General features: G+C 46.0%; 1 protein-coding gene across 1 annotated transcript; it reads right to left on the minus strand.

The window, feature by feature from the left end:
* Nucleotides 1–1576: 1576 nt before the first annotated feature.
* On the minus strand, nt 1577–24217 carry ccl25a (chemokine (C-C motif) ligand 25a). The gene is made up of 4 exons (XM_068015837.1): nt 24144–24217; nt 4053–4176; nt 2287–2431; nt 1577–1654 (listed from the first exon to the last, which is right to left on the minus strand). The coding sequence occupies exons 1-4, from the start codon at nt 24184–24186 to the stop codon at nt 1649–1651; spliced, it is 318 nt and encodes a 105-aa protein (XP_067871938.1). The 5' UTR covers nt 24187–24217; the 3' UTR covers nt 1577–1648.
* Between the last annotated feature and the right edge of the window lie 1991 nt (nt 24218–26208).

Below are 26208 nucleotides of genomic sequence, written 5' to 3' on the forward strand. Positions count from 1 at the left end.
GAGTGGAAACGCTAGTTTAGCCCATGTTTAATGCAATAAGCCATCTTGGGAAAAAAGCTGTAGCCTGTGTGAGGCCACCCAGAGACTCATTAAGGGGTTGACTGCCACTTAAAATGCCTGCTAGCACTCATTAAAGAGGCTGCATGACATTTTGGTAGCGAGCACTTCAATTAATGCCCTCTCCTAACAGCGACCAGTTGTTTGGGAGTAAACTCGTGTTGATGTGGATTTCAAGCACTACTTAAAGGGATACTCACCACTTAAAGGGATACTCACTAAAGTTCTTTCTAAGCTGCGTGGTTGTAGAGCAACCTAGAAGTTACCGCATAGGCCGCACACAAGTCGTCCTCTTTAAGATATCACATGGCCCCACCAAAAAATTTTTAAGTACCGCACACTTAAATAAATAGGCCATGCACGGCAAAAAAAAAGTTGGGGGGACGTTGACATTTCATGCACATTGCTGCTTGAGCTGTGAAGAGAATTCCTGAAACGCATCAGGAGACTTTCAGGGACATTCACCTAAAAAAGAGTAAGTGCTGTGCAATTCCACCTTTCTAGGAGTCATCAGGAGAAAGGTCATGGGCGCTTTGCTAAGGGTCCTCCTCGGTCTGGATGACAAATGGGAGGAGGACATGAGGCCAAGCAGAGCAGCAGCAGGAGGGAGGGACAGGAGGGCGAGGGTGGCGTCCATCCCCACTGTGGGTACAGGACATCCCTCCTCTTCTCGACTTCCTACACCAGGACCTGCAGTGTCATGTTCAGGAAGTTGTGTGCCCTCTCCCTCTGTCCCTGAGCAATCGTGAAACGTGCTGCTGTGTTCCAGCCTGAGCACTCCACACTTTCAGTGGAAGTGGATGTGAGGAGCTCACAGATGCTGCTCCATGTAAACTGTGTCCAATCAGCATCGGAGTGCTAAACCTGCAGGTGTCCGTTTACCAGTTCCAGGCAAGTTCAAATTATAGTAATCAACAAATAGGACCAAAATTGTGTGCTAAATCCAGATTTTCAAACACGTCTTTTAGCACATCACCTATTTAATACCTGTTTTCACCATTTGTTTGCTGGACTAGATCAGCCACGATCTTAATTGGGTGGCTGGAGGGGTTGAATAGCCTGCTGCTATTCCTATGTCTCTTCCTATGGACAAAATGCAAGTCTTTCTTCTTTCTTTTTGGATGCCACTGCCATTTGATTTGTGTCTGCTATCTCCCTAACTTGTCAAAAATTTCAATTTGTTGATTGAAATCTGTTGATTTGAACAGTACAGATCAATCAGCTAACAAAAGTAAAAATAACATTATGCAGAATAACAACGTGCAGCCAAGCAATCACAGTGAAGCGGTTTGCAGTTAAACATAATGGTAGCATTGCTGATTTAATGATTGAAGTCTGTAATGGTTCAATGGTAATAGTATAGTTGGTGATGTGGTGTCCATGTCCTGACAGCGCCTCTCTTGTATAGTCCTCTCCAGTCGGGGAATGGTGGGGGGGGGGGGGGTGGCGGGGTATCCGAGTTGTGTTTCAGCTGGTGTAAGTGTCGAATGCTCTCCAGCCATATACAATCCACTTTAGCCTCTATACAAAGTTGGGTTGCTGAGATGAAGCAGCCTCAGGTTGGAGAGGGTCATAGCTGCTCAGAGCTTGGTTAATACTGAAAAATGTAAGGCGAGTTAATTTTCAGACAGTTGCTATACCATCCTCAGAACACAATGGTGGAAGGAGCAGCAACTCCTATTGGGATCTACTCCATATGAATTTAACAGTTAGAAAAGGAACACAGTCCCTATCAGTTTTCATTTTGCTATTAACCTAGGGGCTGGTGAGTGGCCTAGAGTGCCCTCGATGGCATGGACAGGCAGTCAAGATATCAGGTGACCGCAGGTTGACCCAAAGTAATGGCAGCAGATCAGTGCCATAGATGACCAGCAGGACTTTCTGGCACTTGGGTCAGAATACACCCCTCTGCCCCACAAAATCCCCACCTCGCTCCACTGGGAATTCAGCCCCACACTCATTCACAATCCAGGTCATTGCCTAGAAGATTTACTAGGGCCTTTTATATTGGCCATCTTTTCATTGATTCCAGGATGGCACATCCATGGAACCATGTTTCCCATTGACTGGCAGCAGGTCCTGAGACTACATGTCCACTGCCAGTCACCACTTGAGATCCAGACAGTAACACAGGGTGCTGGGCAGGTGGAATTACTGAGTTCCACAGTCAGTGAGCTGGATTAACACCACTTATGCTCTAGCCTATCTCCTGTGCTCGATGCCACTTACCTTCTGCCTATGTCTGCAGCGTTTAAGATGATCCAAGCATCGTGTTTTGCCTTTTTCATTCTTTTTCATAGTAGTTGGATTGATGTAGTCTTTGACCCACTTCTCATTTGGGTTCACACAAATGGTCGCACTCTTCAACTCAAGGCTGCAGAAATGGAGAAAAATTGAAAGGTTGTAGCATAGAACTGAAGTCTGGTGGTTGGGGGGGGTGGGGGGGAGGGGTCACACTCTGACACTGGGGAGGGAGTCACACTCTGACACTGGGGCAATGATCTGTCATGGGGGCTTGTCATGTTTCCAAATTTTGTCACTACTTCGCCACCAAAAAGATTTGTAGTGTTTTTTAAAAGTGTATTCATACAGGTTTAGGAAAATAAAAGCTAAAAGTGAAAAATATACTTCTCTAAGTGTGCAGGGAACCGTGCACCAGTGAGTGTGTGGGGAACTGGGCACTGTCACACTGTGAGTGCGGGGAGCTGGGAACTGTCACAGGGTGAGTGTGTGGGGAGCTGGGCACTGTCACACCGTGGGGGCGGGAAGCTGGGCACTGTCACAGGGTGAGTGTGCGGGGAGCTGGGCACTGTCACACTGTGGGGGCGGGAAGCTGGGCACTGTCACAGGGTGAGTGTGCGGAGAGCTGGGCACTGTCACACTGTGGGTGCGGGGAGCTGGGCACTGTCACAGGGTGAGGGCGGGGAGCTGGGCCCTGTCACAGGGTGAGTGTGCGGGGAGCTGGGCCCTGTCACACTGTGGGTGTGGGGAGCTGGGCACTGTCACAGTGTGAGTGTGCGGGGAGCTGGGCACTGTCACACTGTGAGGGCGGGGAGCTGGGCACTGTCACACTGTGGGTGCGGGGAGCTGGGCACTGTCACAGGGTGAGTGTGCGGGGAGCTGGGCACTGTCACACAGTGAGTGTGCGGGGAGCTGGGCACTGTCACACAGTGAGTGTGCGGGGAGCTGGGCACTGTCACAGGGTGAGTGTGCGGGGAGCTGGGCACTGTCACACAGTGAGTGTGCGGGGAGCTGGGCACTGTCACAGGGTGAGTGTGCGGGGAGCTGGGCACTGTCACAGGGTGAGTGTGCGGGGAGCTGGGCACAGTCACAGGGTGAATGTGCACAGAGCTGGGCACTGTCACACGGTGAATTAGAATTAGAACATTACAGCGCAGTACAGGCCCTTCGGCCCTCGATGTTGCGCCGACCTGTGAAACCATCTGACCTACACTATTCCATTTGGGCACTGTCACATGGTGAATGTGCGGGGAACTGGGCACTGTCACACAGTGAGTGTGCGGGGAGCTGGGCACTGTCACACGGTGAATTTGCACAGAGCTGGGCATTGTCACATGGTGAGTGTGCGGGGAGCTGGGCACTGTCACACAGTGAGTGTGCGGGGAGCTGGGCACTGTCACACGGTGAATGTGCACAGAGCTGGGCATTGTCACACGGTGAGTGTGCACAGAGCTGGGCATTGTCACACGGTGAGTGTGCACAGAGCTGGGCATTGTCACACGGTGAGTGTGCACAGAGCTGGGCATTGTCACACAGTGAGTGTGCACAGAGCTGGGCATTGTCACACGGTGAGTGTGCACAGAGCTGGGCATTGTCACACGGTGAGTGTGCACAGAGCTGGGCATTGTCACACAGTGAGTGTGCACAGAGCTGGGCATTGTCACACGGTGAGTGTGCACAGAGCTGGGCATTGTCACACGGTGAGTGTGCACAGAGCTGGGCATTGTCCTACATACAGGTGGTTTTGTACTTACACTATAGCATGTAAGTTGCAGCCTGCACCTGTGTTCTGCTCTCGGAAAGTGATGATTCGTTTCTGGACTCTCCTGGGGTATTTTATGTGGCGATATGTCAAGCAGCAGTCTTCAAACGAGATTGCTGTTAAGAAATAAAGGATGTCATTCAGTCAAATAAGAACAACAGCTTCTGCCTTTAAAGGTCAGCTTGAGTTTCCCGCCACTCTCCATTCCCAATGGCAACACAGCATGCTTCTGCTTAATGTGATTATACCGCTTCCTCCAATTTTTGTTTACTTCCCTGTATTTTTCCTCCTGATATGACACGTCCTCCCTTTCGCCTGATGATGGTGAGCCGTGCCAGGATAGTTTTCACAGTTGCTGCCACCTCTCTGGTGTACAAAGCCAGTAACCTTCCTTCATATGTGAACCTGAAACCCTGCCCCTCATTCCCTGCTTGTCACCATTATTGTACAATCAACTCAGAATGACTGGCAGCACGAGCTACTTACAACGCTGTGCTCTTGAAGCAAAGTGAATAGATAAAAAGAGCAAAGTGGAGGGATTTAAACTTGAATAAGTCACCTTGTCTAGTGCAATTGATTGTTGTGATAATTTAAGACGAGGCAAAGTGGGAGATTTAATTTGTTTTTAAAATCCCACATTGTCTGGAATCAAAGTGTCCAACAGTTGCTCAAACCCTGCCACTACACAACACAACACAATTCAGGTTACATCCCAATCAAACTATCTGTATCTTAACTAATTCCTCAACATTTCTCACAGCTGGACTTCCACTTTGAAACAGTTACTATTGTTTTTAAACCAGGTTTGTGCTAGAGCTGAGTTACCTGTTGGTAGTTGGAGCAACAGTTGAGGAGATGCACCCAGTGCAGTGCTGCTGGGCAAAGGAAGAGGAGAACCAGCTAGGACTTTGATCCTGATCACTGTCAGTGAGCCTTGCTGGAAGGTGGATGGCGGATGAGGACAAGTTCAGACTTGCCAGGGCCGTGATGCTTTACCTCGTTAAATAGCTTGCCCACACTAGCTATCTAGACTCACACAAGAATTGTGGGGAAATGGGAGGCTGCTGGCACATGGAATTGTATCACAGCACAAATAAGGCAGGGCTTTTGGAAGAGAATAGGATTGGCAACTCAGGCGTTTAACATGCATTGTGGGCTGAAATTTATGTTGGTGGTCAGAACCAATGGAGGCCCGTACATGCGGGCTGAGTTTTGCGGAGCCTCCGCAATATTAAAAGCAGCGGCTCATTTAAACGGCCGGGGCAGTCTGCCCTCCCCACCCCTGATGACGTGGAAAAGGTGGGCGGTCTGTCCCCAGCAACGGCGTCCATTGCGCAGGCACCGACACCATTTTTAAAGAGCTTCGAGCTCTACATCTCAATTTAAATCTTTAAAGGGATAGTTAGTTAAAATAGATTTGAAAAAATCAAATAAATGTTTCCAGCCCCTCTCCCACCTCCCCCTCCCCCAATAACCATATATTTCATTACTTCATTCCTTGCCCTCTCCCCGCCCCCGAAATACTTTGTGCACCTGAACTTACCCCCACCCCCACAAAGTTCACCCCTTCCCACCATCCCCTACACCAATCAGAAATGTTGGCAATGAAGGAACAAAGGCTGTTTGACCAGGCAGGGCAGTTGGACGAGGGAGGTCATGTGATGAAACCTGCAGGAAGATGTCCAATTAGAGTTGGCAACCCTAGGGAAGAAAACTGGAAATAAAAAGTGTTTTTCTTTAAATGTAACATTATCATTGAGTCACACAATCATTTGGAGTTAGTCTAATGATGACCATGAAACCATTGTTGATTGTTGTAAAAACCCATCTAATGTCTTTTAGGGAAGGAAATCTGCCGTCCTTACCTGGTCTGGCCTACATGTGGCTGCAGACCCACAGCAGTGTGGTTGACTCTTAAAAATGCCCTTTGAAATTGCCTAGCAAGCCACTCGAGGGCAATAAGGGATGGGCAATAAATGCTGGCCTAGCCAGAGACACCCACATCCCACAGACAAATAAAAGAAAAACCTAAGCAAAAGATTCAGATCTTCTTAACCTCTAGCACTATCATGTGAACTGATGGCAGGGAACACTTTGTCCAATCTAGGTCCCCTGACAGGTGCCAAGCAGGTGTAACCTACCTCCATGCCGACTGATTCTTTGTCTTCTTCACCGTCAGGTCAGACTACCTGAAGGTGCTGGGAATATGGCTTGGAAGGGTCGGGGCGTGTGCCAAAATCCGGAAGGAGCGAGTAGCCAGGGTACACCATAAACTGCAAAGGATGGGTCTGGTCACATTGCCGCGGAACGCTCCATCCAGGTGGACTGTGCTGTACCACCTATCCTTCGTAGAAAAATTTCTGCGGAAAAACACCCTTGACCACCAATCCATCAGGCAGTGGTCTGCATGGAATGTCCTCAAGGCCCTACGGGATAAGGAGATGGTGGATCCTGTCAGATGGTTCCCCAAGCAGACTGCCAAAGTCATTTGGCAGAATGCCTCATCAACAGAACTTGCAAACAAGCACCAAGACTAGCTTGGGTGCTGGTGAGAAGGGCCCTCCCCGTCAGATCCTTCCTGCACGCCCAGAATCTCACCCCCTCTGCACGCTGCCCTCGAGGTGGCTGTGGTGGGGAAGAGACTGTTGCCCATCTCCTTCTGGAATGTGCCTTTGCAAAGCAGGTGTGGAAAGAGATGTAGTGGGTTTTTGTCGAGGTTCATCCCGAGCAGCTCCGTAAAACAGGAGTCTGTGCTCTACGGACTGTTCCAGGGACACACATCAAGATAAACATCAACTGCTGCTGGAGGACCATCAATTCAGTGAAAGACGCTCTTTGGTCTGCCTGAAACCTGCTGGTCTTCCAGTGCAAAGTGTTGTCCACGACCGAGTGTTGCAGACTGGCACATTCCAAGGTCCAGGACTACGTGCTGTGGGACACACTAAAGCTTGGGGCATCCGCAGCAAAGGCTCAATGGGGAAAGACCACTGTGTAAGGTCCCCCCACCATAGTGAACTGAGGGGCTGGATCCATAGGATACCCCTCGGACAGTATACACTAAAATATGGTTTTGCTGTGTAATGCAAATGTACATTGTAGGTAAAATGGAATGGAAGGGTTGTGAAGCAACTCACGTTCCATATCGAAGAAAACTGATTTCTTTTGCACTTTCTGGAATTTCAACTTGGAACTGTTTTGAACTGTTTTGTAATGTATTTTTTTACAGATTTTTATGAATAAAGTATATTTTGGGGGAAAAAAGGCTCCCCCAGCAGGGCCTTGTGGAAATAGAGGTGAGAACAGTAGGTTTGAGAACCCAATAGGTGCACTCATGCCAGGGCAGCAATGGGACCTGACCTGCAACACGACCCAGGGCCAATGACAGGATCTGGTCAGCAACAGGGCCCACAACAAAGCCAGCCAGCAACTGGGCCATAACAGAGCCCAGCCAGCAACAGAAACCACAATAGAGCCCAGTCAGCAACAGAGCACAGCCAGCAACAGGACCCGACCAGGAACAGGGCCAGCAACAGGGCCAGCAACACGGCTGGGCTGAAGAACAGAAGCCACAAAGACCCAAGTCCGGAAGATTATGCTGGGAAGGAGGAGTTTACTAACCTGTGACAATCCCAAGACCTCCACAGGTCCCAGCACAAGCTGCACTGCCAGCTTTCTGGGGCACACCTCTATTTGGCATCACCACAAGCAGAAGGGCATGGAACCTCTGCTCCTGTCTAATTTACCTGCCAACAACCAGGCATGCACAGGCTCAAACTACCCTCTGAGCGTGCCCCAAGAAATCCTAGGCCGGCGCATTGGTACAGACACCTGACATAAACCACAATTTCTTCTTTGCTGGGAATTGAGCATTCCCCAACAGCAGCAGAGAAAACTACCCTTTCTCCATTATTACAGCAGGATGAAATATCAGACTCTCAACTACTGCCCTTAACCGCAGTATTCAATAAATCTCTACACTCCACTGACGGGCATTTCAGCAGTTGCCAAGCAGAAAGTCTTAGCCTCGAGGTAGTTGCTCCAGATGCACAACAGTTGTTGGCATCTTCACACCACCAGTGAAAAGACTAGGCCCTCCTCATTCCATTGAAGAGGGAATCCTCTTGAGTAGCAGTTAACATGTGTGCACTCACCTTGAGAGTTGCTCAAAGAGAAGCAGGCCACCATCAGGACTAAGGTGAGTACCTGGAACCTCATTCTTCCCCCAGGTGTGGATCCACAGCGAGCAACCACTAGATGGAGAAAGACAACTTTCACGTTCTGCAGCAGACAGGATCACTCCCAGACTCTCCACATTGTTACACTATTATCTCAATTGCTGTGGTGCACATCATAGCCCTGCAGACAGGGTAAGGAGGAGACCTGCTGTCTCACTGCAACTGCCTGGTGAACGCTTTCCTCTCACTTCTTTACTGTGAGGAGTCTGCACCTCCCAGCAGCATTGTTAAGACCCCAAGGCTGCTGTGCTGGGGGGCTGCAGGTGGTGATAGCCTTACTGTTATGTCACTCAGTTTGTGGTACCTCATGGCACTATCACTAGCTGTTGTTCCTATGAATATTAACAGCATTGCTTTGCAAACCAACATTGGGCACAGCCTGCAGAGGACAGGAGCAGAAAACTTCAATCTCCCTTTCCTCGGCTCAGATAACCTGTTCAAAGGTGCCTGGGTTGGGCACTGCATGAAACATAGTCTTCCCTCAGGCTGTGCTGAGAGTGGTGCTGTGTTCACTACTGACAGAACTCAGAATATAAACAACATAGTGCCATGAAATGGCACGTGCTGAATTCACAGATAATTCTTTGCAGATTTTTCTTTAGAAATACAGCACTGAAACAGGCCCTTCGGCCTACCGAGTCTGTCCCGACCAACAACCACTACTAATCCTACATTAATCCCATATTCCCTACCACATCCCTACCATTCTCCTACCACCTACCTACCTACACTGGGGAAATTTACAATGTCCAATTTACCTATGAACCTGCAAGTCTTTGGCTGTGGGAGGAACACCTGACGGAAACCCACGTAGTCACAGGAAGAACTTGCAAACTCTGCACAGACAGTACCCAGAACTGAACCTGGGTCGCTGGAGCTGTGAGGCTGCGGTGTTAACCACTGCGCCACTGTTCCGCCCCTAAAGGTGAAAGATATTTGATATAGAAATATTAAATCAACAAAGCACCTCAGAGGGAGTAGAGCAGAATGTGCCACACTCGTGGGGAACAACACATGCCACAGTCGCAGGGAGCAGTGAGTGCCACACTCGTGGGGAGCAGTGAGCGTTACACTCGTAGGGAGCAGTGAGCGTTACACTCGTAGGGAGCAGTGAGTGCCACACTCGCGTGGGGAGCAGTGAGCGCCACACTCGCGGGGAGCAGTGAGTACCACACTAAAAGTAAGTGAAGCATAAATGGGTTGAATACTTACCTATTAAATCTCTGGCACATTACTCACAATTGAGAACTTTTCTATTCCCCTCCAAAGGGAAGTCACATAAAATGTTTCACTTACCTTACAATGTGGTTTCTTCTTTCTCACACTGTCACTGAGCACATATAAAACTCATTTGGACACAAACTTTCCTTTTATAAATCTCAGTGGCCCCTCCCCTACAGCACTCTGCGAATCTGCTGACAGGTATTTGTGAGCCAACACTCCTTTCCATACTCCGGCTTTTATTGCATGGCTTGCGACAGGATGAAGACTTTTACCAAGCATGAGATTTCCAAACAATAAAGCAGCATTGTAAGGCAGCCATGCAGGGCAGCCAAGCGAGGCTTGGTCCAGTAATTGCTCGTGCTGAAGTGTGAACAGCAGGAATGCCCGACAGGTAGCCAGGTACAGCTGAAAACAGATACTGTCCACTCATTAAACAGGCACCTGCTTTAAGCGGTAATTTGCTGTTTCATCCAATCACTGGATCCCGAAATCTAACCTTGGACTCAGCCCCTTACCCCCCCACCCCCCACCCTGACCTGTCTAATCTACTCAGAACCTACTCCAGTCCCTGGTCACCTAGGCCTGTCCTACTGATTTTGCACCATCACACTGCTCCTTTCGTCAGCATATGCGAAAGTGCATTACTGTAAGCGTTCCTGTTTGTGCTCATGTATGCACCAGGGTTTACTGCCTGGAGTCCAGGCTTTGCTGTGGAGGTGCTAAAGATTAAAGCTTCAAAATGCAGTGAGTTGCACCGTATTTGTGCCAATGAAAAATGAGTTGCTCCTTCCAATGGCATGAAGAGCTGTTTGCACCAGAATTTTGTGGGTCAGCCCACTGGTTACTCTCCCTTTTTATCCTCGGGCGCCAGCACACTCTACACCCTCTAAAAGTAACAGCTGTACACTAACCCCCCCACAATGACCTCTGGTTAATTGGGGGACTAACTTGCTCACCTTATAGCATGGCTATCTACCTCCCCTCAGCACAATTACTTGCATGCACAACTCTAAGATCCCTTTTTCCACATGATAGGGTGACATCACAATATCTCTTACTTCACCTGTATCATGTAACTTAACAGACATTCCACAATTGCATCCCCAATATGAAACATCTCAGACCCTATGAGGATCAGGCCATGGAGCTCATAGAGAGAGGCACTCTGCTTTTCCTGTAGGAGATGGTGAAGTCAGGGTGTGATCCTGCCACCAGGTTTAGTGATTGAACATCTACATTGTCACTTGCGCAGAAGCACGCAGCCACAAGTTTCCACTCCTTCTCTGTCTCCTTCGTCCCAAGGGGCTAATGCTCTTCTATTATTATCTTCGATCCGTCTTATCTCCAAATTCAGCACAGCAGCAGAGACACAAGAGAAAGATGGTAATGATGATGATGAGGAGGAGTGGACACAGAGAGACAACTACTTCCTTCTGAACTATGATGATCATGATGATGAGAAAGAGGATGATGAAGATGAAGACTCAAGCACACCAATGGGTTCCTGCAGACACCTCCTGCCCAGTCTTCTTTTTCCCCAATCCCTTTGAATTTACCCCTACCATCACTTGCTTCTTCATTCATGTGGACCAGCTCAAATACTTACACCCGGGTCGGGTGGGTGAAAATAGATAGTGTTCATGAGGAAGTGGCACAAGGCGATTCACAGAATGTGAGGGAACTGGAGGAATACAAAGGATGTGCTACATTCCCAGTGGAGTCTGAGGGGAAGACTGCCCATAGCTTCAGACTTGTGGGACCCAGACTCATGGGTACTTGCCTGAAAAGAAAGAGGTTTGAGGAAAGTTGTATCTAAATGCAGGCTCTGAGTTCAGTCTCCAAGGATGAGCAGCAACTGACAGGTGTGACCCTGCAGTCTGCAGCCCTCATTTGCAGCAATATTATTGAAGTTATTTTCTTCATCACAGACTTTAATAGAGCTTGTGCTGCATAAGAAGAGCCAGAGAGCAGTGGGTGCCTGTGCCTCCATGGAAGCACAGATTGTAGGTCTGGTGGCAATAGGGAAAAGAATAGACAGCATCCTGTGTACCAGCTTCCAGACCATAGCAGTCGCTGACTCCGGACTCTCGGGATCTGATAGCCGCGGTGAGACTAGCCATTCCACAGATCAGTGGGGACTCTGTCGTCTCTCAGGACAGCAACATGTACCAGGAATAAAAACAAGAAATGCTGGAAATACTCAGCAGGTCTGGCAGCATCTGTGGAGAGAGAAGCAGAGTTAACGTTTCAGGTCAGTGACCCTTCTTCAGAACTGGCAAATATTAGAAATGTAAAAGGTTTTAAGCAAGTAAAGTGGGGGTGGGGCAAGAGATAACAAAAGAGAAGGTGTAGATAGGACAAGGTCACAGAGAGTAACCGACCAGAAGGTCATGGAGCAAAGGCAAACAATATGTTAATGGTGTGTTGAAAGACAAAGCATTCGTACAGATAGGGTGTTAACGGACTGAAAACTGAACAGGCGCAAGTACAAACATGAAAAAAAAACAGAGGGTAAGCAAACTGAACAAACTAAGATGAAATAAGATAAACAAAATAAAAATAAAAAAGAAAGAACTAAAAATAAAAGTAAAATGGGGGGCCCGTCATGCTCTGAAATTATTGAACTCAATGTTCAGTCCGGCAGGCTGTAGTGTGCCTAATTGGTAAATGAGATGCTGTTCCTCGAGCTTGCGTTGATGTTCACTGGAACACTGCAGCAATCCCAGGACAGAGATGCGAGCATGAGAGCAGGGGGGAGTGTTGAAATGGTAAGCAACCGGAAGCTCGGGGTCATGCTTTCGGACTGAGCGGAGGTGTTCCACAAAGCAGTCACCCAGTCTGCATTTGGTCTCCCCAGTGTAGAGGAGACCACATTGTGAGCAGCAAATACAGTATACTACATTGAAAGAAGTACAAGTAAATCGCTGCTTCCCCTGAAAGGAGTGTTTGGGGCCTGGGATAGTGAGGAGAGAGGAGGTAAATGGGCAGGTATTACACCTCCTGCGATTGCAGGGGAAGATGCCGTGGGAAGGGGACGAGGTGGTGGGGGTAATGGAGGTGTGGACCAGGGTGTCGCGGAGGGACAAAAGGAACAAGTAATATTACAGCAACCAAAAACAACTTCCTGTCAAGAGACAGCTGAGAGGAAAGCCATGTAAATCCCATGATCCTTTTGTTAAACATGAGCAGCCAACCACCTCTAGAGAAACTGGGTCTTGGGTTGCATCTTGGAGATGCTTTAGAAGAGATGAACACTCGTTTAAACACTCAGGGAAGGTATGGTGTTAAAAAATAAATGGTTTGGCCTGTGTCCACTGTGTTGTATTAAAATAGAAGGTGCACTATGTGTTATTCAAGAAGGTTGGAATTATACAGGAAAGGGTGTATTCATTTGCTGCTGGATTTCCTGTTAGATAATGGTGGTTGGCACTTATTTATTATGTATTTATTTACAACACTGAAACAGGCTCTTCGGCCCACCAAGTCTGTGCCAACCAACAACCACCCATTTATACTAATCCTACATTAATCCCATATTCCCTACCACATCCCCACCATTCTCCTACCACCTACCTACACTAGGGGCAATTTATAATGGCCAATTTACCTATCAACCTGCAAGTCTTTGGCTGTGGGAGGAAACCGGAGCACCCGGCGGAAACCCACAGGGTCACAGGGAGAACTTGCAAACTCCGCACAGGCAGTACCCAGAACCGAACACGGGTCATTGGAGCTGTGAGGCTGCGGTGCTAACCACTGTCCTGTGAGAGTAAAGAGGACTGATGTATTTTCAAGTTCTAGGCTAGGTACTGGATTAAAGGAATAGTCTTTTATTTCAAGGTGGGAAAGAAAAGAATTAAGGCACTGCTGTCAAAGATAGACCGTGTGCTAAAATGGTACAGAAGATTTTCATGAGCAATTGTAGCAATCACTGAGCAGTCCTCTCTGAAAGTCGTAATCCTGTCCTCCCTCCGCTTCTGCCTGCAAAGTTTAATTCAGGCTGTTGGTGTTCTGCGGTAGAATATGTTATACTCAAAATCTAGTAACTGCCACCTTGGCGCAAAAATGGGAAAAACCAGTTCGACCAGGGGAAGAGTACAGACCTCACTGTCTGCAGCTTTGACAAGTTGGATTTATCTTTAGTTCTGAGTGAGTGACTGCCAAGGAATGGAATGATTTCCTTGTAACCAGGTTTTGTATCCAGAACTCACAATAGCACTTAAAGCAGAGTCTGAGAATGTACTCAGCCCTCTCAAGCTCAATACAACAAATGGAGAGTAGTTGTATCTCGGCAAAGGTGAGAGGTGTTTCTTACTTTTCATCACTGAATGTAATGATATGTAACATTAGAAAGAAGGGATAAAGGGTACATTCTCTGATTGGCTGAATAGTGTTCCACAGGGATCTGTACTGGGGCCTCAGCTTTGCACCATATTTATTAATCTCTCTTTATCTTATAGCTGATGTAAGTGTAGATGTAGAACAACAACTATAGTTTTACATTCAGGTGGTTAATTGTGTCAGGAGGAGTGGAGTGTATCATTGTGATGCCTCCTTCGTATTTGTGAATTGGCCATAGGTTGACTGCGAGCTTCATGGAAGAGGAAAGCCAGGGATCTTCTGCGCCGTCTCTTTCAGAAGGCGCATTATGTTGTGTTTCTGAGTCCATTTGTTTTCTGGATTCCTCTTGCAAATACACCCAGGTTCATCAGTGACTGCAAGTTGTTCAAACTGCTTTGGAATTAAATGTGTTTCATTTAGAGCATCACCATCTCATTTCTTGCACTGCCTGTGCATCCACAAACAATTTGTATAATTCCTAATGCAACATCGTTAGATGATTCAAATTGTCCCAAGATAAAAGAAAGGAAGGAAGAGGCTTGCATTTCTATAGCGCCTTTCCTAATCTCAAGATCTCCCAAAGTGCTTTTCAGCTAATGAAGTACATTTGAAGTGTAGTCACTTTTGTAAAGTAGGAAAATGAGGCAATTTGTACACAGCAAGATCCCACAAACAGCAAAGAAATAAGAGATCAGACCATCTGTTGTAGTGATGTTGGGATAAATGTTGGCCAGGAAACCAGGATAAGCCCCCCTGCTCTTCCAATACTGCCATGGGATCTTTTACTCCCATCAGACAGGGCAGACAGGGGCCTTGGTTTAACATCTCATCCGAAAAATAGGCTGTGATGTATGTAGTCAAAATAGGGAATATTTTTTAGAATGCATCCAAAGCTGCTTCTTAGATGAGTATGTTTCTCGTCCAACAGGGAAAAATTATTACCTGATTTATAGAGTCATAGAATTATTTGCGGCATATAAGGAGGCTCTTCGGCCCATCAAGTCTATACCAGCTCTCCAAGGAGCAATCCAAGTCAGTCTCATTCCCCAACTTGATCCCCATATCCCTGCAAGTTTATTTCCTTCAAGTGCCCATCCAATTTCCTTCTGAAATCATTGATTGTCTCTGCTTTCACTACCTTCATAGGCAGCGAATTCCAGGTCATTACCTCTCACCGCATAAAAAAAGTTCTTCCACACATTCCCCCTGCATCTCTTACCCAAAACCTTCAATTTGTGTCCCTAGTCCTTGTGCCATAATTGGAACAGTTTCTCCTCGTCTAACTGATCGAAGAGTCTCATAATCTTGTACACCTCTATCAAATCTCCCCTTAATTTCCTTTTTTCCAGGGAAAACAACCCCAGCCTTTCCAATCTAACTTTGTAAATAAAATCCATCATCTCTGGAACCATTCAGGTAAATCTCCTCTGCACCCTCTCAAGGACCGTCACATCTTTCCTAAAGTGTGGTGACCAGAACAGGATGCAATACTCTAGTTGTGGCCTAACCAGAAATTTATAAAGGTTCAGCATAACTTCCCTACTTTTGTACTCTATGCTAAAGGCCTGCTCCCGACCCAAACCCGACAGGACCCGACGTCGTGTCGGGTTTGGGTCGGGTCGGGTCACACTTCCGAGTCTGGTATTCGGGCTCGGTTCGGGTTGGGCCGGATTGGACAAGCTCTATCACCAGCTCAGGTAAGTGACTTTAATGTTAATTTACTTTTTGCACTTTAAACGTGGTTTTGTTACAGTTATTTTAAGCTTGTGCAGGTAAGGAATAAAGTGAAAAACAGAAGGTAGGTTAACTGATGGTCGGGTCAGGTCGGGCACGGGAAAAAATGGAAGGACTCGGGCCGGGTCGGGCTCGGGGCCAGATGGGGTTCTGTTGGGCTCAGGTCAGGTCTGATTTGCAGACCCGAGCAGGCCTTTACTCTATGCCTTTACTTATGAAGCCTGAGATCCCATATGCTTTGCTAACCACTCTCTCAATATGTCCTGCCTCCTTCAAAGATCGATGCACATGCACCCCAAGGTCCCTTTGTTCCTGCACACTCTTCAGAACTGCATCATTAAGTTTGTATTGCCTCACCCTATCCCTTCTAACTAAGTAATCTAAAGGTATGTCATGACAGGAGAGCTCGCACCCATGATATGCTCCTCCTGCGTTATGTGGGAAATCAGGGACGCTTCCAGTGTCCCTGACGACCATGTGTGCAGGAAGTGTATCCATCTGCAGCTACTGGCTACCCGCATTACAGAGCTAGAGCTGCAGGTGGATTCAGTGTGGAGCATCTGCGATGCTGAGAACGTCTTGGATAGCACGTTTAGCGAGGTGGTCACACCGCAGACAAATGCTGCAAAGGCAGGAAGGGAATGGGTGACCACCAGGCAGAGTAGAGGAAGACAGGAGTACACTGTGGCCATCCCCCTCTCTAACAGATATACCGCTTTGGATATTGTTGGGAAAGATGGCTCAGCAAGAGCCAAGTTCATGGCACCATGGGTGGCTCAGCTGCACAGGAGGGAAGGAAGAAGAGTGGGAGAGCTATGGTGATAGGGGATTCTATCGTAAGGGCTACATTTAGGCTTTTTTGTGGCCGCAAACGTGACTCCAGGATGGTATGTTGCCTCCCTGGTGCTAGGATCATGGATGTCACGGAGCAGCTGCAGGACGTTCTGAAGGGGGAGGGAGAACAGTTGTGGTACAGACCGATGCCAACGACACAGATAGAAAGAGGGATGAGGTCCTCCAACAAAAATTTAGGGAGATAGATAGCAGATTAAAAAGCAGGACCTCAAAGGTTGTAATCTCTGGATTACTCCTGGTGTCATGTGATAGTGAGTATAGGAATAGGAGGATAGAGCAGATGAATGCGTGGCTGAAGAGATGGTGCAGGAGGGAGGGCTTTAGTTTCCTGGATCACTGGGTCTGTGTCTGGCAAAGGTGGGACCTGTACAAGTTGGATGGGTTGCACCTGAACCGGAACGGGACCAACATCCTTGCTGGGAGGTTTGCTAATGCTGTTGGGGGATTTAAACTAATTTGGCAGGGGGATGAGATAGAGTCAAGGTAGAGTAAGGGGTGACGCACAGTTAAATATAGAAGAGAAACTGAGTCAGTCTTGAAGGCAGAGCAAATGTAGACCTGTTAAGGCACAAGCGAATAATGCAAGGCTGGATTGCATCTAATTTAACATAAGGAGTCTTACTAGTAAGGCAGATGAATTGAGGGCTTTGATTAACACATGGGAATATGATATTATTGCTATCACAGAGACATGGTTGAGAGAAGGCTAGGACTGGCAGCTCAGTATTCCAGGGTATAGAATCTTCAGGCGTGACAGGGGAGGGTGTAAAAGAGGAGGTGGCATTGCACTGTTGATAAAGGAGTCAATTACTGCAGCAAGGAGGGATGATATCTTAGAAGGTTCCTCAAATGATGCCCTATGGGTAGAACATAAAAACAAAAAGGGGGCAATCACTTGGCTGGGAGTGTACTACAGGCCTCCAAACAGTCAGGGAGAGATAGAGGAGCAGATATGTAGGCAAATCTCAGAGAGGTGTAAAAATAATAGGGTAATAATAGGAGGGGATTTCAACTTCCCCAATATCAATTGGGATAGTCTTAGTGCAAAAGGCTTAAAGGGGGCGGAATTCTTAAAATGCATACAGGAGAGCTTTTTGAGCCAGCACATAGAAAGTCCTACAAGAGTATGGTACTGGACCTAATCCTAGGGAATGAAGCCGGACAAATGATAGAAGTGTCAGGTGCATTTCGGGGATAGTGACCATAACTCAGTAAGATTTAAGGTAGTTATGGAAAAGGACAACGTGGAACGGAAATAAAAATACTGAATTGGGGGAAGGCCAATTTCAATATGATAAAACAGGATCTGGCCAAAGTGCATTGGGAGCAGCTACTTGTACCAAAGTCTACATCAGACCAGTGGGAGTCATTCAAAATGGAAATAGTGAGGGTTCAGGGCCAACAAGTTCCTGTAAAGGTGAAGGGTAGGACCAAAAAGTCCAGGGAACCCTGGATGTCAAGGGATATAGAGGATTGGATAAGGGAAAAAAAGGAGGCTTATGGCAGACTCAAAGCGCTGAAAACAGCGGAGGCCCTAGAGCAGTATAGAAAGTGTAGGGGAGTACTTAAAAAAGTAATTAGGAGAGCGAAGCGGGGACATGAAAAAACACTGGCAGGCAAGATAAAGGAAAATCCCAAGGTGTTTTCTAAGTATATTAAGGGCAAGAGGATAACCAGGGAAAGAGTAGGGCCCATTAGTGACCAAAGTGGCAATCTGTGTGTGGAGCCAGAGGACATAGGTGAGGTTTTAAATGATTACTTTTCATCTGTGTTCACTATGGAGAGGGACGATGTAGGTGTAGAGATCAGGTAGGGGGATTGTGATATACGTGAACAAATTAGCATTGAAAGGGAGGAAGTATTAGCTGTTTTAGCGGGCTTAAAAGTGGATAAATCCCCAGGCCCAGATTAGATGTATCCCAGGCTGTTATGTGAGGCAAGGGAGGAGATAGCAGGGGCTCTGACACAAATTTTCAAATCCTCTCTGGTGACAGGAGAGGTACCAGAGGACTGGATGACAGCGAATGTGGTACCATTATTCAAGAAGGGTAGCAGGGATAAACTAGGTAATTGCAGGCCAGTGAGTCTAACATCAGTAGTAGGGAAACTACTGGAAAAAATTCTGAGGGATAGGATTAATCTCCACTTGGAGAGGCAGGGATTAATCAGGGATAGCCAGCATGGCTTTGTCGGGGGAGATCGTGTCTAACAAACTTGATTGAATTTTTCGAGGAGGTGACTAGATGTGTAGATGAGGGTAAGGCGGTTAATGTAGTCTGCATGGATTTCAGTAAGGCTTTTGATAAGGTCCTGCATGGGAGATTGGTTAAGAAGGTAAGAGCCCATGGGATCCAGGGCAAATTGGCAGATTGGATCCAAAATTGGCTCAGTGGCAGGAGGCAGAGGGTGATGGTCAAGGGTTGTTTTTGTGAGTGGAAGCCTGTGACCAGTGGTGTACCACAGGGATTGGTGCTGGGACCCTTGCTGGTTGTAGTGTACATTAATGATTTAGACGTGAATATAGGAGGTATGATCAGTAAGTTCGCAGTAAGTGTCGTAAATAGTGAAGAGGAAAGCCTTAGATTACAGGATGATATAGATGGGCTGGTAAGATGGGCGGAGCAGTGGCAAATGGAATTTAATCCTGAGAAGTGTGAGGTGATGCATTTTGGGAGGACTAACAAGGCAAGGGAATTACAGAGGATGGTAGGACCCTAGGAAGTACATAGGGTCAGAGGGACCTTGGTGTACCTGTCCATAGATCACTGAAGGCAGCAGCACAGGTTGATAAGGTGGTTAGGAAGGCATATGGGATACTTGCCTTTATTAGCCAAGGCATAGAATATAAGAGTAGGGAGGTTATGATGGATCTGTATAAAACGCTAGTTAGGCCACAGCTGGAGTACTGTGTACAGTTCTGGTCGCCACACTATAGGAAGGATATGATTTCACTGGAGAGGGTGCAGAGGAGATTCACCAGGATGTTGCCTGGGCTGGAGCATTTCAGCTATGGAGAGAGACTGGATAGGCTAGGGTTGTTCACCAAAGAGCAGAGAAGGCTGAGGGGGGACCTGATTGAGCTATACAAAATTATGAGGGGCATTGATAGGATAGATAGGAAGAAACTTTTTCCCTTGGCAGAGGGATCAATAATCAGGGAGCATAGATTTAAGATAAGGCGCAGGAGGTTTAGAGGGGATTTGAGGAAAAATGTTTTTCACCCAGTAGTTGGTTGGAATCTGGAACACACTGCCTGAAGGGGTGGTAGAGGCAGGAACCCTCACAACTTTTAAGAAGTATTCAGATGAGCACTTGAAACACCATAGCATACAAGGCTACGGGCCAAGTGCTGGAAAATGGGATTAGAATAGATAGGTGCTTGATGGCTAGCACAGACATGATGGGCCGAAGGGCCTGTTTCTGTGCTGTATAACTCTATGACTCTATGACTTCTGCCAAACTGCATTACCTCACACTTGTCTGTATTAAATTCCATCTGCCACTTGTCTGCCCATTCTGCTAGCCTATCTATGTCCTGTTGCAGGCAGTTCATATCATCCTCACTGTTTGCAATTCCTCCACGTTTGGTGGTATTGGCAAATTTTGATTTAGTTCCGGGAAACGACGTGGGACAAAAACAGTTGCTGAGATTGGAGCATACTTGGGGAACAGCGACAATAGCATAGTTAGCTAACAGGGCAACCGTTCAAGAGTGGGAGTCTTTAAATATGAGAGGAATAAAGTATAAATTATATATCTGTATCAGGGAAAAAGGGGGTGCATCAAAGGATATCGTTCCATGGATTTATCAAGATCAAAATGAAACCTGAACTTAAAAGGAACACTAACAATACCTAAGAGGAATACAAGAATGTAGTGAGGAGGTGAAAAAAAAATCAAAAGGACTAAAAGGGAATAAGAAAAAGAGCTAGGGGGTAGGAGATAATATTAAGGAACGATTAATGGCTTTTATAAGCATATTAAAAGTGAAAGAATAGAACTGCTCAGGGGTGAAAGTGGAATTCTAGTTTTGGAGGGATGACAGTATGGAGGAGATATTAAATAAATATTTCACTGATTTCTGAGAAATGATGGCGGAATTAAGAATATAGATGCTCTAGAGAAGGATGTAAAAATATTGTTAGAGATAACTGAAAAAAAAAGAATTGGGTCTCAATAAATTAAAGGTGATTTCCTGTGTCTCCAATCCTCTGAAGTGGGCTGCTCCTGTTTGAGCCCAGAAACACTGATATTTCCTGTCCCAGGCTAATAACTTGACTTACATTGGCTCCCAGTCTGGTAATGCCTTGATTTAAAAATTATCATCTTTGTTTTAAAGTCCCTCCACGGCCTCCTCCCTACTTCTGGAACCTCCTCCAGGCTTTGAACACACTGAGACCTCTGCCTTCCTCCAATTTCTGTCCTTTTGCACATCCCTGATTTTCTTCACTACACCATTGGCATCCATGCCTTCAGCTGGTTAGGTCCTAAGCTCTGGAATTCCCTCCCTAAACCTCTCCACCGCTCTACCCCTCACTCCGCCTTCAGGATGCTGCTTAAAACCTACCTCTTTGACAAATATCTCCTTATGTGGTTCCGTGTCAAAATCTGTTTGATAAAGCTCCTTTAAGCACCTTAGGACACTTTACTACTAAAAGGGGTTATTTAAGTAGAAGTTGTTATTGTAGAGCAATCCCAGGTAGGCCTGTCCCAGGAATGCGAGAAGTCCTGGGAAGCCCTTTTCTGACCGTTATGCCTGAGGAAAAGCAAATACTAGTAGATTAAATCATAAAAAGGCCAGTGACATTTTGGGCTTTGTTAAGAGTAAAAAGTAGGGCGGCACTGTGGTTAGCGCTGCAGCCTCACAGCTCCAGCAACCCGGGTTTGGTTCTGGGTACTGCCTGTGTGGAATTTGCAAGTTCTCCCTGTGACCGTGCGGGTTTCCACCAGGTGCTCCGGTTTCCTCCCACCGCCAAAGACTTGCAGGTTGATAGGTAAATTGGCCATTGTAAATTGCCCCTAGTGTAGGTAGGTGAATGGTAGGGAATATGGGATTAATATAGGATTAGTATAAATGGGTGGTTGATGGTCAGCACAGACTCGGTGGGCCAAAGGGCCTGTTTCAGTGCTGTATCTCTCTATAACTCTACAACAGTAAAGAAGTATTGGTAAATTTGTACAAAACATTGTTTAGGGCTTAGTTGGAGTAATGTGTGCAGTTTTAGGAACTTCATTAGAGAAAGCCATTGAGAAAGTTTAGTGTAGATTCACCAGGATGGTGCCTTGCATAGGAAACTATAGTCATGAGGAGAGAACTGGGACATTGGGATATTTGCACTGGAGTACAGAAGGCTAAGAGAAGATCTTGGGTTCTTGATGGACTGAACAGGGAAACACCACTTCCTCTGGTTGGAGAATAGTGGCAAATGATTAAGAGAAAAGTGAACAAATGTTTGAAGTCGAAGAAGTTATGGGGAAACAACAGGGCAGTGCAAATTGTTTTTCATTATTCCATCAAAGTCACAAAGGGTTGAATGAGTTCCTTCTGTGCTATAAATCTTTGAATTGTAAATTAATATCTCACATTGTTACGTGACAGAAACTCCAAATGTTTCTAAAAATCAATAGCAACAACACAAACAGAGGGGGAAATGGTGGAGAATATAACCCATGCCTCAGAAGTGAAAAGAAAGCTTCTAACACACTACACCACCATTTCTTGATGAGAAATCCCATTCCAGAGGCAAAAGTTCAAGATCTAATAAACTGTACACCCCTATCTCAATCAAAGACCCCACTCCAGAGGTGAAAGGACAGCGTCTAATACATTACTCATTGTCAGGGTTGAAACACTTTACTTGAGTTCCAAATAAAGCTAAAAATTAGAAGCCGTTCTGGATCACTGTCCAAGACCCCAGGCAAAGGTGAGTCAGTCTTCAGAGATGCAATGAAGCTTATAAAGTAAATATAAGGATGAGAGATCACCTGAAGCCCAATGAATTGTTGCTGAGCTAGTATCTTATATCTGAAAAAGAACAACTAAACTTCATGCTGCACCTGCAGTACCTTTGGAACATTGGGTTCTTGCGGCTGTCTGTGTATATAGGAAATGGGCAAGGTCAGATGGCCACGCATTTGCTTCATTAGGAACATAGGAACAATGTAGGCCATTCAATGAGATCTCAGCTGAGCTGTATCCTAACTTCATTCATCGCCTTTACTCCATTTCCCTTTATACCCTTAGCTAGCAAAAATCTATCAATCTCAGATTTAAAATTATTAATTGAGCTAGCATTCACTGTTTTCTGTGGGAGAGTTCCACACTTCCACTGTCCTATATGTGAAGAAGTGTTTCCTAACTTCTCTCCTGAACAGTATGTCTCTGATTTTAGGGTTATATCCCCTTGTCTTAGACTTAGACACCCCCCACAAGCAGAAAAAGTTTCTTTCTCTCTACCCTATTAATTCCATTTCAAATCTTAAAAACTTCAATCAATTCACCACTTAACTTTCAATATTCCAGGGAATGAAAGCCTAGTTTATATAATCGCTCCTCATAATTTAACCCTTGGAGCCCAGGTAACATTCCAGTGAATCCACACTGCACTCCTTCCAAGGCCACTTATCCGTTCTAAGGTGTGGTGTACAATACACAGTACTCCAAATGTGCTCGTATTAAGGCTTTGTATAGCTTAGCAAAACTTCCTCCCTTTAAATTCTGGCCTTCTAGATCTAAAGGATAACACTTCATTAGCCTTTTTTGTACCTAACCACTAGATTTTAGTGATCGGTTTACATGGACCCCGAAATATCTTTGGCGATCCACTGTTCCTAGTTTTTCACCACTCCATCTGCGACAGTTTTGCCCAATCATTTTATTTGTCAATGCCACTTTGTTATATTATGCCCCTTTCTATACCACTTACTATGGCACCAAGCTTTGTGTCGTCACAAACTTAGATAAGTAGTCCTCTATTGTGTTATCTAAGTCATTAATTAATACAGTGAATAGTTGAGGCCCCAGCACAGATCCTTCTGGGACACCACAAATCAATTCCTTCCAGTTCGAGTACATACTCTGTCTACTACCACCTCACCAATCTCTGAACCAGAGCAATAATTTTCCTTCAATTCCATGAACTTTAATTTTAGCTCACAGTCTCTCATGTGGGACCTTACTGAATGCCTTCGGGAAGTCCACATAAACCTCAGCCATAAACATTCCCCTGCCTACTACTTTAGTTACTTCCTGAAATTATTTTATGTTCTTTAGACTTGACCTACCCTTTACAAAAACAGGACATAACCAATCTGGCCAATTACTGTTCCATTAGTCTACTCTCAATCATCAGCAAAGTGATGGAAGCGTGTCACTGTCAGCGCTATCAAGAGGCACTTACTCACCAATAGCCTGTGTTAACATTACCACTCTCAACATGAAAAGCTTCAAACAACTTATAACCTGCTTACTGATGCTCAATTTGGGTTTCACCAGGACCATTTGGCTCCAGACTTTATTCCAGCTTGGTCTTAACATAGACAAGAGCTGAATTCCTGAGGTGGGTGAAAGTGAGTGTCCTTGACATCGAGGCAGCATTTGAGCAAGTGTGGCATCAAAGAGCACCCTCCCCCGCCCCAGTAAAATTGAAGTCAACAGGAATCAATGGGAAAATCTGCACTGTTTGGAGTCATACTTAGCTCAAAGGAAGACGATTGTGTTTGTTGGACGCCAATCATCTCAACCCCAGGACATCACTGCAGGAGTTCCTCAGGGCAGTGTCCCAGGGCCCAACCATCTTCAGCTAATTCATCAATAACCTTCCCTTCGACAGGACATCACTGCAGGAGTTCCTCAGGGCAGTGCAGAAACTCGCCCAGGCTTCTTCAACAGGACCTTCCAAATCGCGATCTCTACCACCTAGAAGGGCAAACGCAGTAGGCACATGTGAACTCCACCACCTCCAAGTTTTCTTCCAAGTCACACATCATTCTGAATTTGAACTATATCACCATTCCTTCTCTGTCACTGGGCCAAATTCCTGGAATTCCCTCCCGAACAGCACTGGACTGCAACTGTTCAAGAAGGCAGCTCACCACCATATTCTCAAGGGCAATTAATGATGAACAATAAATATTGACCTTGCCAGCGACACCCGCATGCCATGAGTGAATAAAAAAAAAATCTTGGCTCTCTCTAATCAGCTCAAATTTCTCTAAGTGCTTATTCACTCTGTCCTTAATTATAGATTCCAATAATCTTTCCCACAATAGACGTTAGACTAACAGGTCCATTATTTCCTGGTTTCTTTCTCTCATATTTCTTAAATATTAAAGTTACAATTGAAATTTCTGATCAATTTAAAACACTGGGGTGGAGACCATCAGGTTCAGGGAGTTTGTCAGTCAGTTGTGCCATTATTATTTTAATGGCTGTACAGAGATGTGTGGTGGGAAACAGGGAGAGTGAGACTGGCTGAACACACAGAGAATATCCCTGGATTTAATATACACAAAACTCGAACTACTTTGCCTTCCTCCAGAAAAAGAGATGCTATAGGGTGACAGTTCAAAAGCTTCAGTGTCAGGCCCACCTTCAATGGTAACACTGAGTGGACAAAGAAATGCATTGTTGAGTTATGGGTATGTAAGCGGGTGCAGTTGGGGAATGCTGGTGTGTGGCTGGTGAAATATACACAGGCGACCATACTATTACCCATCTCCTCACAGCTAACTTTTTGGTAATGTTTTAGACACCAATCTTTCTTTAATCTCTGCTGGTCCTTTAAGACGAAAAGAAACTTACATTTATATAGTATCTCAGGACATCCTAAACAGTTTTGCAGTCAATTAATTACTTTTAGAAGTGTAGTCACTGGTAATGTAAGAAACAGGGCAATTAACCTGTGCACAACAAGGACCCACAAACAATAATTAAATAAATGATCAGATGATCTGTTTTAGGTGTTGAATGAGGGGCAAATAGTAGGCAGGACATACAAACATACAAATTAAGAGCAGGACTAGGCCACTCGGCCCTTCAAGCCTGCTCCGCCATTCAATAAGTTCATGGCTGAACTGATTACTCCACATTTCCACCTACCCCCGATAACCTTCCACCCCCTTGCTTATCAAGAACCTATTTACCTCTGCCTTAAAAATATTCAAAGACTCTGCTTCCACTGCCTCTTGAGGAAGAGAATTCCAAAGACTCACGACCCTCTGAGAGAAAAGATTTCTCCTCATCTCTGTCATAAATGGGCAACCCCTTATTTTCAAACAGTGACCCCTAGTTCCAGATTCTCCCACAAGGGGAAACATCCTTTCCACATCCATCCTGTCAAGACCCCTCAGGATCTTATATGTTTCAATCAAGTCGCCTCTTACTCTTCTAAACTCCAGCAGATACAAGCCTAGCCTGTCCAATCTTTCCTCATAAGACAGCCCGCCCATTCCAGGTATTAGTCTAGTAAATCTGTACTGCCTCCAACGCATTTACATCCTTCCTTAAATAAGGAGACCAGTACTGCACACAGTACTCCAGATGTGATCTCAGCAATGCCCTGTGTAGTTAAAGCATAACCTCCCTGCTTTTGTATTCAATTCCCCTCGCAATAAATGATATCATTCTATTAGCTTTCCGAATTACGTGCTGTACCTGCATACTAACCTTTTGCGACTCATGCACTAGGACACCCAGATCCCTCTGCATCTCAGAGCTCTGCAATCTCTCACCATTTAGATAATATGCTTCTTTTTTAT

The sequence above is a fragment of the Heterodontus francisci genome, chromosome 36 (assembly GCF_036365525.1).
Source record: "Heterodontus francisci isolate sHetFra1 chromosome 36, sHetFra1.hap1, whole genome shotgun sequence".
In the NCBI taxonomy this organism is placed as follows: Eukaryota; Metazoa; Chordata; class Chondrichthyes; order Heterodontiformes; family Heterodontidae; genus Heterodontus; species Heterodontus francisci.

What these genes read in the sequence shown, in the direction of transcription:
- ccl25a (XM_068015837.1), bottom strand. Translation starts at nt 24,186, where the DNA reads ATGATTGGCGTCCAACAAACACAATCGTCTTCCTTTGAGCTAA. An exon ending in ATCGTCTTCCTTTGAGCTAA is followed by an intron (nt 4,177 to 24,143) that starts GTATGACTCCAA and finishes ATTTCTTAACAG; the next exon opens with CAATCTCGTTTGAAGACTGC. An exon ending in TGCAACTTACATGCTATAGT is followed by an intron (nt 2,432 to 4,052) that starts GTAAGTACAAAA and finishes CCATTTCTGCAG; the next exon opens with CCTTGAGTTGAAGAGTGCGA.